The 18,696-nt window shown below is 36.8% G+C and overlaps 1 protein-coding gene across 2 annotated transcripts in view; it reads left to right on the forward strand.

Moving 5' to 3' along the window:
- FNIP1 (folliculin interacting protein 1) overlaps positions 1-18,696 on the forward strand; it is a 65,536-nt gene that overhangs the window by 37,988 nt on the left and 8,852 nt on the right. For both annotated transcript variants that reach the window (XM_023516456.1, XM_012808967.2), the window contains 5 exons: positions 3,843-3,989; positions 4,665-4,834; positions 7,894-9,316; positions 10,128-10,296; positions 16,499-16,696. In XM_023516456.1, coding sequence (XP_023372224.1) covers positions 3,843-3,989; positions 4,665-4,834; positions 7,894-9,316; positions 10,128-10,296; positions 16,499-16,696 — 2,107 coding nt within the window. The remainder of the gene's footprint in view (positions 1-3,842; positions 3,990-4,664; positions 4,835-7,893; positions 9,317-10,127; positions 10,297-16,498; positions 16,697-18,696) is intronic.

Here is an 18,696-nt window from a genome sequence, read left to right on the forward strand (position 1 = left end):
TTTTTTTTTTTTTTTTTTTTTTTGAGACGAGAGTTTCACTTTGCTGCCCTTGGTAGAGTGATATTTGCCTCATAGCTCACAGCAACCTCAAACTCCTGGGCTCAAGCAGTTTTCTTGCCTTAGCCTCCTGAGTAGCTGGGACTTACAGGCACCACCTACAGCGCCCAGCTAATTTTTTAGAGATGAGGTCTTTTTCTGGCTCAGGCTAGTCTCGAACCAGTGAGCTCAGGCAGTCCACCTGCCTTGGCCTCCCAGAGTGCTAGGATTACAGGGATGAGCTACCATGCCCAGCTTAATGCCAGTCTTGATTTACCAATTTTTTAAGATCTTTATACTCTCAGTAAAGTTGTAGAATTATCTTGTCCTTTAGGCCTGGCAAATTTTCCACTTTCTTGGACTATTTTCTGTTTTTTTTCAGGAATTCCCCCTCCGCCCCCCCTAGAAATTAGCACACCTGGATTTTTCTTATGTGTTTCTTTTCTTTCATGTTTTACTTTTCTTTAGTGAATGCAGTTTTCTTACTTGGTTTTCTATCCCTTCTGTGGTGTTTTTCATTTCAGCAAATCTTTTATGCTTTCTCATTTTTAGGTAATCTTGTTCTTTGAAAAATAGATTCTTTTACCATATTCTTTAAGAATGTACATTAGGGGTGGCCCCTCTGGCTCAGTGGGCAGGGCGCCGGCCCCATCTACCAAGGGTGGTAGGTTCGAACCTGGCCCCAGCCAAACTGCAACAAAAAAATAGCTGGGTGTTCTGGCGGGCCCTGTAGTCCCAGCTATTCATAAGGCTGAGGTAGGAGAATTGCCTAAGTCCAGGAGTCGGAAGTCGCTGTGAGCTGTGATGCAACAGCACTCTCCTGAGAGCAATAGAGTAAAACTCTGTCTCTTAAAAAATAATAATGTACGTTAGAGTTTTACTTAAAAGTTGTCTTCTGTTTTGTGTCTTATTTTTGTTTACTCTGAAGTCCTTTTTTGTACATGGGTGTTCTTTCTGTTGATGCCTCTTTCTCTTTCATTGGAGACTTTCTAAAGATCAGTATTCTGGGGTTACCCACTCTTAGTTGAGAATGAGATACCAAACTGTAGGTTAAGAATTCTGTGCATAATCAGCCTTCCAACTGGAGACCTCCAGCTGAAGTGAAGTGTTTTTAAATCTTTTTTCATTATCATTCCCTGAAAGAGCATATGTGGACATTCCCCCCATAAAATTTTAGTATTACAAGATATGCTTGATATCCATCTATATACTGTGAAAGATACAAATATTAGGAAGGGTTTGGAGGAGGTCATTCCTCAGGGCTGTTGAAATGCTACATCTGCTCTCATATCTGTAAGTCATTCTGTGATAAAGTGGAATAGAGGTGTAAGAGGTTAACACCCATCTGTGGTCTTTGAATTAGTCTCCCAATTTCCAGTCCTGGATCTTCACTCCTATTTCTGCTTTACCAAGCATTTGTGAATCTTGAGCCTCTTCTAGCTTGAGTGTAGAAAATTAGCTCTTCTTTGTCTGTGTCCCTTTCTGTGAGACTATTAACTATTAGCTTCCTGTACTCTGCTAGTTCAGTAGCCATTCCTTCGTGTGTTTTGTCTTCCAGAATTCTATGAAATAATTTTCTTTTTTTTTTTTTTTTGAGACAGAGCCTCAAGCTATCCCCCTGGGTAGAGTGCAATGGTATCACAGCTCACAGCAACCTCCAACTCCTGGGCTCAAACGAGTCTCCTGCCTCAGCCTCCCAAGTAGCTGGGACTACAGGCACCCGCCACAACGCCTGGCCATTTTTTTGGTTGCAGCCATCATTGTTGTTTGATGGGCCCGGGCTGGGGATTCGAACCTGCCACCTTAGGTGTATGTGGCTGGCGCCTTAGCCACTTGAGCCACAGGCGCCGAGCCTATAACATAATTTTCACCAATGGTTCATCTCCAATTCTGTATGTTGGAGTGGTTTTTCTGTTTTCAGAACCTTAAGTGGTATTCAACTGAGGCCTCAGAACTAAAGAGAAATAAACATTTGTGTTCAATTTTCCATCCTATCTGGACATCTTTAATAAGCTTTAAAAATAAGCATTTTATATATCCCTAGTTTGTATTCTAGTCATAATTTTCTGTATAAAATACTTATTTTTTTAAGTTCTCAGCAATGATTTTTCTCCAAAGAACTCATTAAAGTGACTTGTATTAGTTACTTCTATCCATTATTATATCGTGTGTTCACAATTCAATGAAACTTGTAGAGGTGAGAGAATTCTTTTTCTTTTTTAGATCCTAGGTGTTAGAGAATTATGCTGAGGTAGGTATTTGAATTTGTAGAAATCTCAGAACTTTCTAGAGCAGTATTCTCCAATACAGTCTGAGCCATTGGGCACATGTGGCTATTTAATATCATTTAAATTAAATTAGATAAAAAAAATCTAGTTTCTCAGTCATACTGGTTACATTCAAATATTCAATAACTACATATGGCTAGTAGCTACCATATTGGACAGTATAGATATAGTGTATTTTTATAACTTTTAAAAGTTCTGCTAGACAGCAGTGTTCTAAAAGGTAAAAAGTAGGGTACCATTGTGTAGTTTCTACAATATTGACTAGTTTACTAAGTCTCAAACTTTTCAAGAGTTGCTTAGTCTAGTGTAAAAACATACACAGGAGATTGTTGAGTAGATACTGATGTAGAAGGAAGAGAAATGATATCTTGAAAATATGCTTTGAAGCCTTCAGGAAGAGAGCATAAATCTCACAGAATGAGCTGTTGTCTAAATTATTCCAAGAGACAGTCAGGAAAGCACTATTACAAATGTGTAATAATCATCCCTTGTATTGATTCAGGGGATTGAGAGAGTCATAAAATATAGCATGCATGTAATGTTCTCATTCTCCTTAACTGATTTATGCCAAAAGTTGAATTTTTTTAATTTCTTGCATGACTTTTTGACACACTCCCAGAACATCAGTATCTGTAGCAGTGACTAACTCTGTGCACCCCATGATAACATGTACCACCCTCAGGAGACAGATGTGTGAAAAATCAGACCTAGGTAATGACCTTGAGCAGTAGGATATAAATAACTCATACCTCGCTGCCATTCTAATAATGGAACATGAGGCATAAGAGGGGTTAAGACTTAACATCTCAGCATATGCAACAAGATGATGGAGAAAAACTATTGTTTTAAGTGGGTAGGTGGATAAGCTGTTACCCCATTTATAGTATTTTCCTTTTGTATTAGTTATTGCAGCATATTTAAGTACATCTGCACTTTAGAAAATAGAACTGAAAGAGGATTTATAAATTATCTAGTCATCACTTTTCATTTTATAGGTAGAGGAACTGATGATTAAAGTAATAGAAGAATTTACTCTAGCGTACACAGTCACTGGAGAGCAGAGCCAGCACTAGAACTATCTTAACTATTTTAAGTTCATGTATATAGCATATCCTGTGGTTCTGAGGAAGGAAGGGCTTGATTCATGTCTCTTCTCAAAAGCTTTCATAATCTAGGTGTAATGTTTAAGCTGGCAACATAAATTTTATAGGCATACAACTCTGGGAACTATAAATCTTGTATGTTGGCTCAAGCCTGTAATCCTCCACGGTGGGTGGATTGCCTGAGCTCACTAGTTAGAGACCAGCCCGAACTAAAGCGAAACTCCTCTTTAAAAAAAATAGCTGGGTGTTGTGGCAGGTGCCAGCTACTTGGGAGACTGAGGCAAAAGAATCGCTTGAGCCCAAGAGTTTGAGGTTGCTGTGATGCCATAGCACTCTACTGAGGGCAACAAAGTGAAACTCTGTCTCAAAAAAACCAAAAAACCCCCAAATTTGTAATGTATCATCTTCTTTTTAGAACAACTATTTGTAATCTTTATACAATGCCACGAATTGGAGAACCTGTCTGGCTTACTATGATGTCGGGGACTCCAGAGAAGAATCAACTTTGCCATCGTTTCATGAAGGAGTTCACTTTTCTAATGGAAAATGCTTCCAGAAATCAGTATGGCTTGCTTTGTTTGTTTGTTTGTATATATATGCATGTTATCATCTAGTATAACTGGATATGTAGATTGTGATCAAACTCAATTACAAAGGTAGAAGAATCATCCATTAGCTTTGGAATCAGTTCATCTTATTAGTAATCAAAATAATATGAGAAAGTGCTAGGATTCCAGTGATACATTTTTAATGCAAAATTTTTATTATATTGTTTTCTTCTAACTATTCATTAAGTCTTTGGAATCCAAATGAGTAATTCAGAAGTTTTTATTCTCTTTGATGATAGACAAAATTTGCTTAATAATTTCCATCATCTTTCTACTTAGTAATTTGGAAATGTAAGGACCTTCTGGGTTGATTTATTAGTGAACTGTACAGCTTAAATACTGAAAAGAATCCATAATTTTTCAAGTGAAGTGACTTTTTTGTTTTGTAATTATACTCTGAAATAGCTCCTTATGAATGTTCTCTTTAAAGATTTTTTTTAACTTCTCCTCAACCAAAAAATTAACTTTCATTTTAATTTTGGTGGGTTGTATATCTGTTCTTTGTTTTCTCTTCTCCTTTTTAATTCCACTTGCCACACAGATTTACCCTCCTTGTTTACTGTCACTACTCTAGATGTAAGGTTTCATAAAGGCAAGTTGGAATCTGATAGGTTGTATTTTGTTTTCAGATTCTTGCCAGCTCTTATTACTGCAGTTCTGACCAATCATCTTGCCTGGGTTCCAACAGTCATGCCAAATGGACAACCACCTATAAAAATATTTTTAGAAAAACATTCCTCTCAGAGTGTGGACATGTTGGCGAAGACTCATCCATATAACCCACTTTGGGCACAACTGGGTATGTAGTCTGAAAACCCTTACAATTGTATTAAATTGTATTACACATAGACTTTTATGTAACTGTCTGTAACTATAGCAAAAACAAAAATACTTTTTTCCCATCTTTCATATTGAAGCATTGCTCTTTTACTTGTCCTTTCATGTCTGCTAAATTGTCCTATCCCCATCTTATGCTTGATGTCATTCCTTATGAAGAACTGCAAATGGAACAAGAGGACCCAGGGTGATAGCTGATTTATGAGCAACTTCAGAGTCTTCAGGGTGTTTTATATTTTTTGTACTTTGTGTTAGGGGTTTTACCTAGAAAGGATAATTCAACCTGTTAATAAATCTGGTTAATAGACAAGCAATTCACTAAGCTTTCTAAGGTTTCTGTTGTTTTAGTTTTCTTTGTTTGATGGCTCATTTTGGAACATGTTTCCCTTAGTGCTAACACCACTAATAAATTGGTAATGAAGAGAGAAGATGTCTGATAAGTTCTTGGGGATTAAGGAGGCAGGTAGGCTGCTTAAAATAAGCACACAGTATGGAATTAGGCATAGCACATTTGAATCACAATTTCCTTAGTTATAAGGAGGGACAGTAATAGGTAGTATATACTTCAAAAAGTTATGAAAATTAAATGAGATAATATGTATAAAGTGTTTAGGACAGTATCTGGTAAATGTAGCTGCTAATTATTACTATTCTTACTCTATTGCTATTAGGTGATTGGGAAAGAGTAAGATGAGAACATTTTGAAGACTTGGTTGAAGCTTCCCTTAGGTTGCTGTAGTAATTGAACTTGCCAGGCAGATTGTCATATGGCTTATCTATTAATGTAACCAACCTCCCTCTCTGTTTCCTTCTTCCTTCATTTTCTTCCCTCCCACTTTATTGAGTTACAGTTGACATATGGTAAACACAATTTGATGGATTTTGACATTAACTATGCCTCTAAAACCATTACCACAATAATGATGATGAACCTATTCATCATTTTCAAAAGTTCCCTCCCTCCTCTGCAACCTTCCTGTTCTGCTTCTCCCCATCCTCTGGTAGCCACTAATCTACATTCTGTCCAGGTAGATTAGTTTGCATTTTCTAGAGTTTTATTTATAAATAGATTCATACAGTACATACTGCTTTTGGTATGAGTTCTTCCATTCCACATAATTGAAATTTACCTAATTAATATTAATAGTTTATTCCTATTTAATGCTCAGAATTATTATATTATATTACATGGACATTAACCTTTTTATTAAATAAAGTAATTCAACAGTATTTTTTAATTAGGACATTTCAAATCTGTACATTTTAATTCTGTAACCATTTGTTGAGTGTGTAACATCTAAAACTCTATGCTAAGAACACAGAGGATATAAAGATGAATGATTTTATCCCTGCTCTCAAGAAGTTGCCTAAGCCTATTACTATAGGTGATACATATAAAGTTAATAAAAATAATTCAAAGAACTGTAAGAGAATTAAAAAGTTCAGTGGGATTTCAATAAGGAGAGCTTATTTTTGCCCAAGTAAGAATGCTTAAATGAAATCTTTGGGCTTGCAGAGATACAGAGGGAAGGGATACTACATAGGAGAGCCAAGAGTATTGGTGTTCAGTGGTACAGTTTAAACAGTCCAGTGTAAGTGAGGCTTTGGCTAGATAAAGATAAAGAGAAGGCTAAATATAAGAAGATAAAGCTAGAACAGTAAAGTGGGACCAGGCACAAAAGACTCAGTTGCTATACTAAAGCGGTTTCAATGTATTTAGTAATTAGTGGGAATTTGGGGATTAGGTTACTACCCATAGCATACATTTATTTGAGTCCTGTTTATGTTTGTTCCCTGAAAGAGTATGGGGGATTATTAAAATAAACATAGAAGTTTTTTAATATGTTTACTCATAACTTAACAAAATTTGAATTAAATTTAGGCCGGGTGTGGTGGCTCAAGTATGAAATCCTAGTACTCTGGGAGACCAAGGTGGGTAGATTGCCTCAGCTCATGGGTTCAAGACCAGCATGAGCAAGTGTGAGACCCCATCTCAAAAAAATAGCCATGTGTTGTGGTCGGTTGCATATAGTCCAACTATGGGAGGCTGAGATAATAGAATCACCTGAACCCAAGAGTTTGAGGTTTCTGTGAGCTATGATTCCTTGGCACTCTATCAATGGTGACAAAATGAGACTCTGTTTAAAAAAAAAAAAAAGGAATTAAATTTAAATTAATGGCTTTGTATTCTCCATTTTTAAGTTGACATTTTGGCATTCAAATTATTGTTTTAATTTGAGCTATAGAAAATTATAGAAATGGCATTGATAGCTCCTAGGTTTCCTCCCCCACCTTAATATAATATCTGTTTATGTCTAGGGTGGATACAAAAGTGAAAATGGACCACTGAATTTGTTAGCCTTTATTTTTTTTAGTAAGGATGAATCTGTCTCTTCCTTCCCCTTCTGGGCTGTCCTGACTATCCAAAATTCTGGGAATGGAAGGAAGATAGGCTTTTAAAAACATTGAATTTGGTGTTGTGAGGTCCTGACTAGGGCAGTAACAGAGCTCACTGATACAATTTAAATCAAGGATAGTTAAGTGTGTGGTATGACTGTTCCAGCTCTGCTCCATTGTGCCTTTTTTTCTAAGTCAGGAGGTAACTGTCCTTTCTCTTTTCTGCATTGTACATAGTTGTAGAATCCTTGTGTACATAGTAGTTTAGGAATATTTCTCTCTTGTAAAAGTGCTCTGTGGGGGACCTAATCCCCAAATTTCCTCTAATTACCAAATACTCTTAGGATATGTGACTCTCAGAACTGACTCTTTGCTTGATATTTCAGAACCTCAGAGCTGTTTAAGGTGATAGTTTAAGGAGAAAACCTCTTTATTAATCTTTCACTCTGATTAAGACCATTCATCTCCTCCTACTTTTCCGAAATAGCCATTCATCTGTTAAAGAACTAAGAATAAAACCTGACCTACCCCTCATACAGTAAGAGTAGGTTTCTGATCATTAAAAACACTCTGCTTGTCTGGTGAGATGATGATATGACCATTAACTGATTTTTTTCATTGTAGGAGACTTGTATGGTGCTATCGGTTCTCCTGTACGATTAGCGAGGACTGTGGTAGTTGGCAAACGACAAGACATGGTCCAGAGGCTGCTTTATTTTCTGACTTATTTCATAAGATGCTCTGAACTTCAAGAAACCCATCTTTTAGAAAATGGAGAGGATGAAGCCATTGTTATGCCAGGCACAGTAATTACTACCACTTTAGAGAAAGGCGAAATAGAAGAATCTGAGTATGTGCTTGTCACAATGCATAGAAACAAAAGCAGTTTGCTGTTTAAAGAATCAGAAGAAATAAGAACTCCTAATTGTAACTGTAAATATTGCAGTCATCCATTCCTTGGGCAAAATACAGAAAATATTTCACAACAAGAGAGAGAAGATACTCAAAACAACTCTAAGGAGCTGCTGGAAATTTCAGATGAGTGCCGAATAATTTCTCCTTCCGACTGCCAAGAAGAAAATGCTGTTGATGGTCAACAGTACAGAGATAAATTAAGAACTTGCCTTGACACCAAGTTAGAGACAGTTGTTTGCACAGGATCTGCTGCAGTGGACAAATGTGCATTGTCAGAGTCAGGCTTAGAGCCAACAGAGGAAACACGGCAGAATAAGGAAGTGCTGGATTCAGATAATCACACAAGCAAAGTGATGAGATCCACAGGAGTGGTTGTGGAAAAAAAACCTCCAGATAAGCTTGTGCCTGCTGCATTTTCTTGTGAGGCAACACAAACAAAGGTTACTTTCCTGATTGGGGATTCTATGTCACCTGATTCAGACACTGAACTACGGAGTCAGGCAGTGGTGGATCAGATCACTAGGCATCACACTAAACCGTTGAAAGAAGAAAGAGGGGCTCTTGATCAGCATCAAGAAATTAAACAAACTACTATGGACCAATCTAGAGAGTCTGATATACAGCAGAACATGGTTTCTGGAGAGCCCTGTGAACGTCCCTGTTGGAATCATTCAGACCCAGAAAACATGAGCTTATTTGATGAATATTTTAATGATGATTCAATTGAAACTAGGACTATTGATGATGTTCCAGCTAAAACAAGTACAGACAGTAAAGAACACTGCTGTATGTTAGAGTTGTCAAGAAGATTGTGTACAAAACATAACAAACAGAACAATGAATTTCTTAAATGTATAGAAACAGTTCACCAAGATTCATGTAAAACCTGCTTTCCTCAGCAGGACCAAAGAGATACACTCTCTGTTCTTGTCCCCCATGGGGATAAAGAGAGTTCAGAGAAAAAAATTGCTGTAGGAACTGAATGGGACATTCCAAGAAATGAAAGTTCAGATAGTGCCCTTGGGGATAGTGAAAGTGAAGATACAGGTCATGATATGACTAGACAAGTCAGCAGTTACTATGGAGGAGAGCAGGAAGACTGGGCAGAAGAGGATGAGATACCTTTCCCTGGGTAAGTAAGACGTTTTAATCTGTAATAGGCCATTTACAAATATGCACCATTTTTTTGCTTGTCTGGTCTCGGAAAGTTGGTAGTAGCTAACATAAAAGAAGAGATCTTTAGGATAAATTCTTTTTTTTTTTTTTTTTTTCATGTGCTCTTACTCATAGGAAGGATTAAAGGCTAAGCCACACACTTTGGAAAAGTTTTGTGAAGGCATCAGAGAAAAGTTAAAGGTTGATACATTAAAGATTTCTTGACTGCTTAGGAGTTTTTAAGGAGTGAATTATATCTCCAAAAAGGACCTATGCTGAACCTGGCAGTTAGGGAAGGATAAACACTGAGAAGTTAGCAAACTACTGTTAGAAATAGATTTGGCCAAGACTAAAAGGAAAATAGGGAATGTATACACTGGGTCAAGTAGTTATGGAGAAGATTCTGTGCTTGAGAAATGTTATATACCCAGCTTCGGACTTGGGAGGTATATAGCTACTTTGTTTTAGATGATGGTTTTAATAATCTGATTGTGTTCAGAATGTATTAACAAACACCATGTGGAACAGCTCTCCTAAAGTCTATTATAGAAGATTGATTCACACTTCATTACAGAGTTCTTCATCAGACCCTCTGTGGAGAAGGAGTATTCTGTGGTCTGATCAGGCACTTGAGCCAGTTTTTATTTAAGGATACTTTTAATCTGAGTATGTTTTGCAGAAAATAATGGTATTGGAAATATGGACTAGTATAGAGTTCACAATATTTTTGCTGGTTAAATATGTTTATTACTAATTATATGTTCTTTTGGGGGGGATTTCTGTTATAGATCAAAGTTAATTGAAGTGAGTGCTGTTCAGCCCAACATTGCCAACTTTGGGAGGTCCTTGCTGGGTGGCTACTGCTCATCTTATGTGCCTGACTTTGTTCTTCAAGGAATTGGGAGTGATGAGAGGCTTCGTCAGTGTCTAGTGTCAGATTTGTCTCATGCTGTGCAGGTAAGTGACCGTTATTATTGTTGAATTTATTTAAAATGAACTCTTAACCAACAGAAGCCAGAATTGCCTTCTGCTTCTGGGCACACTTTACTGTATAACACAGTCATTTTACTCACTGTTTTCTAAAACCATCACTTTATATACAACGCCTGCATCTTTTAACCTATCACTGTGAAAGCAAATAAGTTTGAGGGAGTCAATCCAAGTAGAAATCTGAAATACAGAAAATACTTTGTGTATTCCTGGATGTCCATCAACTAGATTATTTTTAGTATCAAAAATTTAAAATGCTTAATAGTAACTGGACTTATTTTCTTAATTCCTTTTCATATGTATAGAGGTACTGTTCATTTTGTGTATTGATACTGTGTCCTTTCTGATCTCTTATTAATTCTATTAGGATTTTAAAAATAGATTTCTTAGGATATTCTATACCCAGGCTCATGTTATCAGTGAACAGTTTGATATTCCTTTCTAGTCTGGTGGATGCCTTTCTTCCACTTCTTACCCCCTCCTGGTTATACTAGCTATAACAGTGTTGCGTGGAAGTGGTGACAATGGACATCATTGTCTTCTTCCTGATCTTGGTGGAAAACATTTACTCTTTCCTTATGAAGTATATTAGTTGTAGATTTCTTTCTTGTAGATATCCTTTATCAGTTAGAGACTTCCTGGTCTTCAGAGGTTTTCTCTCTATCCTTAAATCATAAATGCATTTGGAATTTTGTTAGATGCTTTTGCTGTGTATCTATTAAGATGATTATGTGGTTTTTCTTCTAACTGTTGATGTCATGAATTGTATTGATTAACTTTTAGATGTTAAACCAAACTTCATACTCCTAGGAAACAATCCCTCTTAGTCATAGTTTTTTACATGTTGCTGGATTTGAGATACTGATAGAATATTTTGTTGTGGATTTTCAGGTCTGTATTCATGAGGGATATTGGTCTGTAGTTTTCTTTTAATGTCTTTGTCTAAATTTGATACGTGGATAAAACTGGCCTCTTGGAATGAGTTGGATAATATTCCTCTATTATTTGGAAGAGTTTCTAGAGGATTGGTACTTTTCATCAATTTTATTTAAATGTTCTAATTTATTAGAATTAAGTTTTTATAGTATAGATTTATAATCCTTTTACTTTCTATAAGGTTGCTAATGATGTACCCTTTTTTATTCCTGAATTTTGTAATTTGTCTTTTTTGTTTGTTTGTTTTCCCCAAAAGATGGGGGCTTCTTCAAGGAGTTCAGTCATGGCTTGGCTTAAATAGTATTTTTTCCCGTAGGCTTCAAAGATTAGCAAGCTATGGCCAATGTGTCAGAAGGTCCTGCTTTTTGTAGGTTAAGTTTTACTGAAACACAGCCATTGGCCTCTGCCTCCCAGAGTGCTAGGATTATAGGGGTGAGCCATCATGCCCAGCCAAAGCTTATAAATTTTGATCTGTTGTGTTTTCATTTTCAGTCATCTAAAAATATATTTTAATTTTGCTCATAATTTCTTTGACCCATGGCTTATTTAGAAGTGGGCTGTTTAATCTGTAAATATCTCTAGAATTCTCAGATTTTTTGCTGAGTTTTAATTTAGTCCTATTATGGTTGGAGAACATATTTTGTATCATTTCAGTTCTTTGAAATTTATTGAGGCTTATTTTATGTCTTAGTATATGGTCTGTCCTGGAGAATGTTCATGTGCATTTGAAAAGAATATTTAGTCTATTGTTGAAGAAGAATTGTTCTATAAATATCAGGTCATGTTGTTAACAGTCTTTTCAAGGCTTTTATATCCTTGTTGATTTTTCTTTTGGTTCTCTTAGTTTTTGAGAGTGGAGTGTTGAAGTCTCCAGTTACTGTTTTGTTGAGTCTTCTATTTTTCCTTTCAATTGCACGCATTGCTTTAATAAATTTTTTTTAAATAAGAAAATTTGCCCTTCAATTAAAAAATATTTAAAAGGATTAGAGAAAGCCAACTGGGAAATTATGGATGGGAAAATGTGGCTGAGTGAGCCAGCAGTCACTTAATTGTTAACCAAAAAGTTTTGAACATTTTGTGTCTACAGAAAGTTACCTAAAGTAATAAAGTTTGGTATTTTATTATATCGTAAGAAATTATAGCAAATCTGTGCTGCAGGCTTAAATCCACAGTACATATCAAGCAATTCACCTTTTTCTTATAATGTCATGACTTATCTCTGCTTCTTGTGAGTACTTCCAGCATCATTAGCAGCCCCTCTTATGGATCCTGTGATGTTACTTGTGTTTTGTAGCATTACCCTAAACATAATAAAAGATATGCAAGAAACTCGAGAGATTGCTTTTTAGGCTATATACAATTTACTAAAAAAGGGAACTGTTCATGCAGAGATCATTAGTGTCATATGACATTTTAAGTGCATACTCCCATCAATACTTGAGGTTGGGCTGGGAGCCATGGCTCACCCCTGTAATCCTAATACTCTGGGAGGCTGAGGCAGGTAGATTGCCTAAGCTTAAAAGTTAGAGACCAGGCTGAGCCTGAGTGAGACCCCCATCTCTTAAAAATAGCCGGGCCTCATGGTAGGTACCTGTAGTTCTAGCTACTTGGGAGGCTGAGGCAAAAGAATTGCTTGAACCTAAGAGTTTGAGGATGCTGTGAACTATGTACTCTACCAAGGTGGGCAAAGATTCTGTCTCAATAAACAAACAAAAAACACTTGAACTCATGAGCAGTAGCAACATGCAGTGGCTGTGAAGTTACTACTACAGGATAGTATTGTAGTACAGTTAATTGTATTCAGTTTTGGCTATTTTTTTGTTGTTAAAAAGGTGGCCAGTCACTGTCTATTGTGAATGTATATTGCTCTTGCTCTGTAAACCTATCTTTCTCATCCTCAAAAAACTTCATGCTTGTGCCAGGTGCGGTGGCTCACTCCTATAATCCTGGCACTGTGGGAGGCTGAGGTGGGAGAATTGCTTGAGCTCAGGAGTTCCAGATTTGTCTGAATAAGAGTGAGACCCCGACTCATTAAGAAAATGAAAAACCCAGGCAGGGTGTGGTGGCTCACGCCTTTAAACCTAGCACTCTGGGAGCCCTAGGTGGGTGGATAACTTGAGTTTATAGGTTTGATACCAGCCTGAGCAAAAAGCAAGACACTCGTCTCTACTAAAAATAGAAATACTGAGGCAAGAGGATTGCTTGAGCCCGAGTTGAAGGTTGCTGTGAGCTATGATGCGATAGCACTCTACCCACAGTGATAGCTTGAGACTCTGTCTGAAGAGAAAAAACAAAACAAACAGAAAATGAAAAACCCAGCTGGGTGCCTCAGCAAGCCCTGTCATCCCAGAGGCTTCTGGAGACTCAGGCAGCGGGATGCCCACAGCCCAAGTCTGAGGTTGCGGTGAGCTATGTGCCATTGCACTCTGCTCAGGGCATAGGGTGGGACTCTGTCTCAACAAAAAACAAAACAAACAAACAAAAAAACAACAGAACTTTATGCTTGCCTTTGGAAAAAAAGTTTTATTTAGTTATGACTTAATACTGCATCTTTACATTTATTTCCATTTCCCTCAGCTACAGATTATGCCATGTGTATGGTCTATAAGTGTTTAAATAAGTAACAATGTATTTAACTTTTTATAAGCTGATTTTTATTTTACAGTAATAAATGATGATCTAGTATCTACATTTTGGGTTTTTTTAGACAGAGTCTCACTGTTGCTCGGGCTGGTCTCTTTAACACTTGGGCTCAAGTGATCCTCTCACCTCAACCTCCCAAATGGCCAGGATTATAGGCATGTGCCACCATACCTGCCATCTAATATGTTTTATACATTTTGTCATACCTGTTTTTTCTTATTTTTTCAATTTTTTGTAAGTTATATGGTTCATTTGTGAGTGTCTCAAACTCTCATAAATCTAAAAATAATTCCCAATATATTTACTGAAAAACATACAAGTGCATATGTACCTTAGCATTTCAAACCTGTATTGTTTAATATCAGTCAACTATATATGTCACAATATGATAGATGTATATACTGTTGTCAAAATTACAATGTGTTCATAATTAAGTTGATAAATAAAACAGTGTTATTTTGGCCGGGCACAGTGGCTTACACCTATAACACTAGCACCCTGGGAGGCCAAGGCACGTTGCTTGAGCACAGGAGCTTGAGACCAGCCTAGGTAAGATAGGACCTCATCTCTACTAAAAATAGAAAAACTGAGGATCCCTTAAATGCAAGAGTTTAAGTTTGCTGTGTGCTATGATGTCCCACTCTATCTAAGGTGACAGAGAAAGACTCTGTCTCAAAAAAAGAAAATGTGTTATTTTAGCCAGGAATGAATAAGAAATATTTGAGTGCCATTTTATAAAAAACAAATACAAAGTTCAAGGCTCTATATAAAATCTTTACAATGTATCTTTTTGGGCTTCATCTTGCCATTCTCTTCCTTTTTCTCAATATCTTTTCTTACAAATTTAGCTATGTCTATCTACTACTATCTCTGAGCTTTTTCATCATGCTTCCTCTTACAGAAGTTGTTCATTATTTCTCTCCTGTTTTCACCAGGAATCTTATCTGTACCTAAATGTCATATTCCTATTTCCTGTCCACAGTGAGACTCCCTGTCACACAATTCCCACAATTACCTTCCTCTCCTTCCTAGCACTTGGTTCCTGCTTCATCTGTTATATGTCTTTTTATTTTTATTTTTTGAGAGTAGGTGTATTTGTTTTGATCTCCCTCAGAAAAGAGTGTGGTCTCTGTCTTTTTCCAAGAAAGACACCAAAGAAATAGCTTATTTTGACTGGTTCTTCATTAATGGGCAAAGGAATATCTTTTGAGGATGCCAAAACTGGATTTATCCAGGAGCAAAGTTACATTTTTATTGTAGTACCTTATCTGAATTGTAGTAACAATAAAAGTTAAAGGAGGGCCATTGGATCTGAGTATTTCAAACTATAGTTTTAATTTCAGTCTTTTTGCTGCTATTCCATTTGGCTGATGGTAAATAAATCCTTATCTTTCCAAATATAAAAAATAAAAAGATGTTGAAGTACTGAACATTGTAGGTCCAATGTCTGTTTCTGAATAGTTGTGCTCTGTCCATTTTTGATCTTTGTGTGTTAAACATGTGCCAAGGACAGCTAAAGCCCTTGTAAGCCCTTTCATCACTGTGTATCTATGAGAATTAAAATATTATTTTTCAGTGTATCTTAATTTTTTTAATTATAAGAATATGATTTAGGTAAATGCTTGTGATAAAAATTCAAAGAATATAAAGATACACAGAGTAAGAAGTAGAACTCCTTTATATTTTTAGTATTATTCCTCTTTCCTCACAGAGATCTTCTTAGTTAAGAAGGTTTTTGTTTCTTAGTATTTTCACTTAGCTGTAGATCTCTATTTTTAGGAACATAACATGTGCCTTTGTATATGGTGACCTTTTTTCATTTAACAATTACATGTTGATTTGTCTCCCTTTTAATGCTATATTCATACTGCAGGTATACATCTTGGTAAAATAATAAAAAAAAAAAAAACCAGTGTGGGCAACTTAGCAGAACCCTTACCATCTACCAAGTAAAAAAATAAAAAATTAGCGATATGTGGTAGCACACATCTGTAGTTTTAGCTACTTGGGAGGTAAGACAGGTGGATTGCTCAAACCCAGGAGTTGGAGGTTGCAGTGAGTATGATCACATCACTGTATTCTGGCCTATGCAACAGAGGAAAACCCTATCTCAAAAATAAGAAAGAAGGAAAAAAAAAAAAAAACTAGTGCACATATACAGCAATTTACTTTATAACCTCAAGGGGATAGCTACTATATTAATGCCTAACATTTAGCATATTGGGATAGGTAGCATAGAATCTTAACATTGGCTTCTTCATGTGAATAATTCCTGTCCTATTTTAAAATACTTATGTCTTTCAAGGTAAAAAATATTTTCTTATAATATTTTAGAAGATAAGCCTAGCACTTAATGTATTAAAGAATACAAAGTCCTGGTAATTACAAAGTATCTTATGATTCTATAGGATGTTTCATAGTATTTGCTTAAGTAACTGTTCATTCTCTTTGATCAGGGATTTTTCCTGCAGTAGCTTTTGAAATTTAATGTTTTTGTTGTTGTTGTTTAATATCTATTCATTTTCAAATTAGCATTATTCTTGAAAACGTTGTTTGCTTATCATGAAATAAATTCTTCTCTTCTTTCTAGCATCCTGTGTTGGATGAACCAATAGCAGAAGCTGTTTGTATTATAGCTGATATGGATAAATGGACTGTTCACATGGCCAGTAGCCAGAGACGAGTAACGGATAATAAATTGGGAAAGGAAGTATTGGTTTCAAGTCTTGTTTCCAATCTGCTTCATTCCACTCTTCAACTTTATAAACATAACTTGTCTCCAAATTTTGTAAGTATGGGTAGGGGTTGAATTACTTTGAGCATTCTGATAGATGACTAAACTCTGCTTTATATATACCTACATTAAATATTGCTCTAGGTTCATCATGGTTTTTCTGAAAGAAGATATTAGGGACTGAATGTTTTAGTTGCCTCCTAAACTCATGTACTGAAGTATTAACCCAAGATGTGACAGTGTTTGGAGATGAAGTCTTTGGAAGGTAATTAAAACTAGATTCGGTCTTTTTTTTTTTTTTTTAAGACAGAGTCTCATTCTGTTGCTCCCAGTAGAGTGCCTGTGGCACCATAGCTCACAGTAACCTCAAACTCTGGGCTCAAGCAAAGCAATTCTCTTGCCTCAGCCTCCCAGGTAGCTGTGACTACAGGTATTTGCCACATTACCAGGCTAGTTTTTAGAGACAGGGTCTCACTCTTGCCCAGGCTGATCTTGAATTCATGAGCTCAAGTGATCCACTCACCTCAGCCTCCCAGAATGCTGGGATTACAGGCATGAGCCACCATGCAGGGCTCTAGATGGGGTCTTCAGGGTGGAACCTTTGTAGTGGTGTTAGTGGCCTAATAAAAAGAGAAGGAAAAATTGTTCTCTTTCCACCGTGTGTGGACACAGGGACAAGGCAGCCATCTGCCAGCTGGGAAGAGGGCCCTCATGAGAACCCAGCCATACTTGCATCATGATCTTGGACTTCTAGCTTTCAGAACTGTGAGAAAATAAATCTGTGTTGTTTGGGTCACCTGGTGTATGGTATTTTGTTTTGGTTGCCCAATCTAAGTAAGAAGAGGCTGTGTTCATACTTAGATGTTCTGATTTCAGCAGCCAGAATTTTTGTTCGTGTCCAGTATCTACAGGCTTTATGTAGAATGTCAGTGCATTCTAGATACTTACTGTTATGTCACCACTTTCCACTCTGGAAATCTTAGCCAGTGCAGTTAGATAAGAAGTTTTAACAAAAATGTTCAAAATTGTAAAGGAAGTAAAATTATCTCTGTTTGCAGATGACATGATCTTAAATGTAGAAAACAGAAAAACTCTACCAAAAAAAATTAGTAATAGGCAAATTAAACAAATTTGCATTTTATTAAAAATAAATAAATAGAAAAATTAGCAGGGTGTTGTGGCAGGCGCCTATAGTCCCATATACTCCTGGGAGGCTGGGCAGGAGGATAGCTTGAGACCAAGAGTTTGAGATTGCATGAACTATGATGACATCACAGCACTCTACCCAGGGTAACAAAGTAAGACTCTGTTTCAAAAAAAAAAGAAAAAGAAAACAGTTTTACTTACAAGAACATCAAAAAGAAAAAATTACTTAGGAATAATACCAAGGAAACAAAAAACTCTTGTACATTGTAATCTACAAAGTATTACTGAAAGAAATTATAGAACATAAGTCAATGGAAGCACATCTCATGTTCATGGATTAGAAGGCTTAATATTATTAAGATGTTATTACTATCCAGAGTAATCTACTGATTTGATGCAAATCCCATCAATATTCCAATGACATTTTTTACAGAAATAGAGAACTCCGGTGGGGTACGGTAACTCATGCCTATAATCCTGGCATGCTGGGAGGCTGAAGCAGATGGATTGCTTGAGCTCAGAAGTTCAAGACCAGCCTAAACAAGAGTTAGACCTGGTCGCTATTAAAAATAGAAAAACTAGCCAGTTTTCTAGGCATTTGTGGCAGGCACCTATAGCCCCAGCTACTCGGGAGGCTGAGGCAAGAGGATTGCTCAAGCCCAGGAGTTTGAGTTGTTTGCTGTAAGCCAGGGGTCCTCAAACTATGGCCTGCGGGCCACATGCAACCTGCCTAGGACACTTATCTGACCCACCTGCTGTTTTTGCTGCCGCTGCCTGTCCTGCTTAGCAGCCAACTCATCCTGGGGCCCACAGTCCAGCCCTCCCAACAGTCTGAGGGACAGTGAACTGGCCCCCTATTTAAAAAGTTTGAGGACCCCTGCTGTAAGCTGTGATGCCAGGCACTCTGC

This window comes from Otolemur garnettii, unplaced genomic scaffold (genome assembly GCF_000181295.1).
Source record: "Otolemur garnettii isolate 467f Iridium unplaced genomic scaffold, OtoGar3 scaffold00003, whole genome shotgun sequence".
NCBI lineage: Eukaryota > Metazoa > Chordata > Mammalia > Primates > Galagidae > Otolemur > Otolemur garnettii.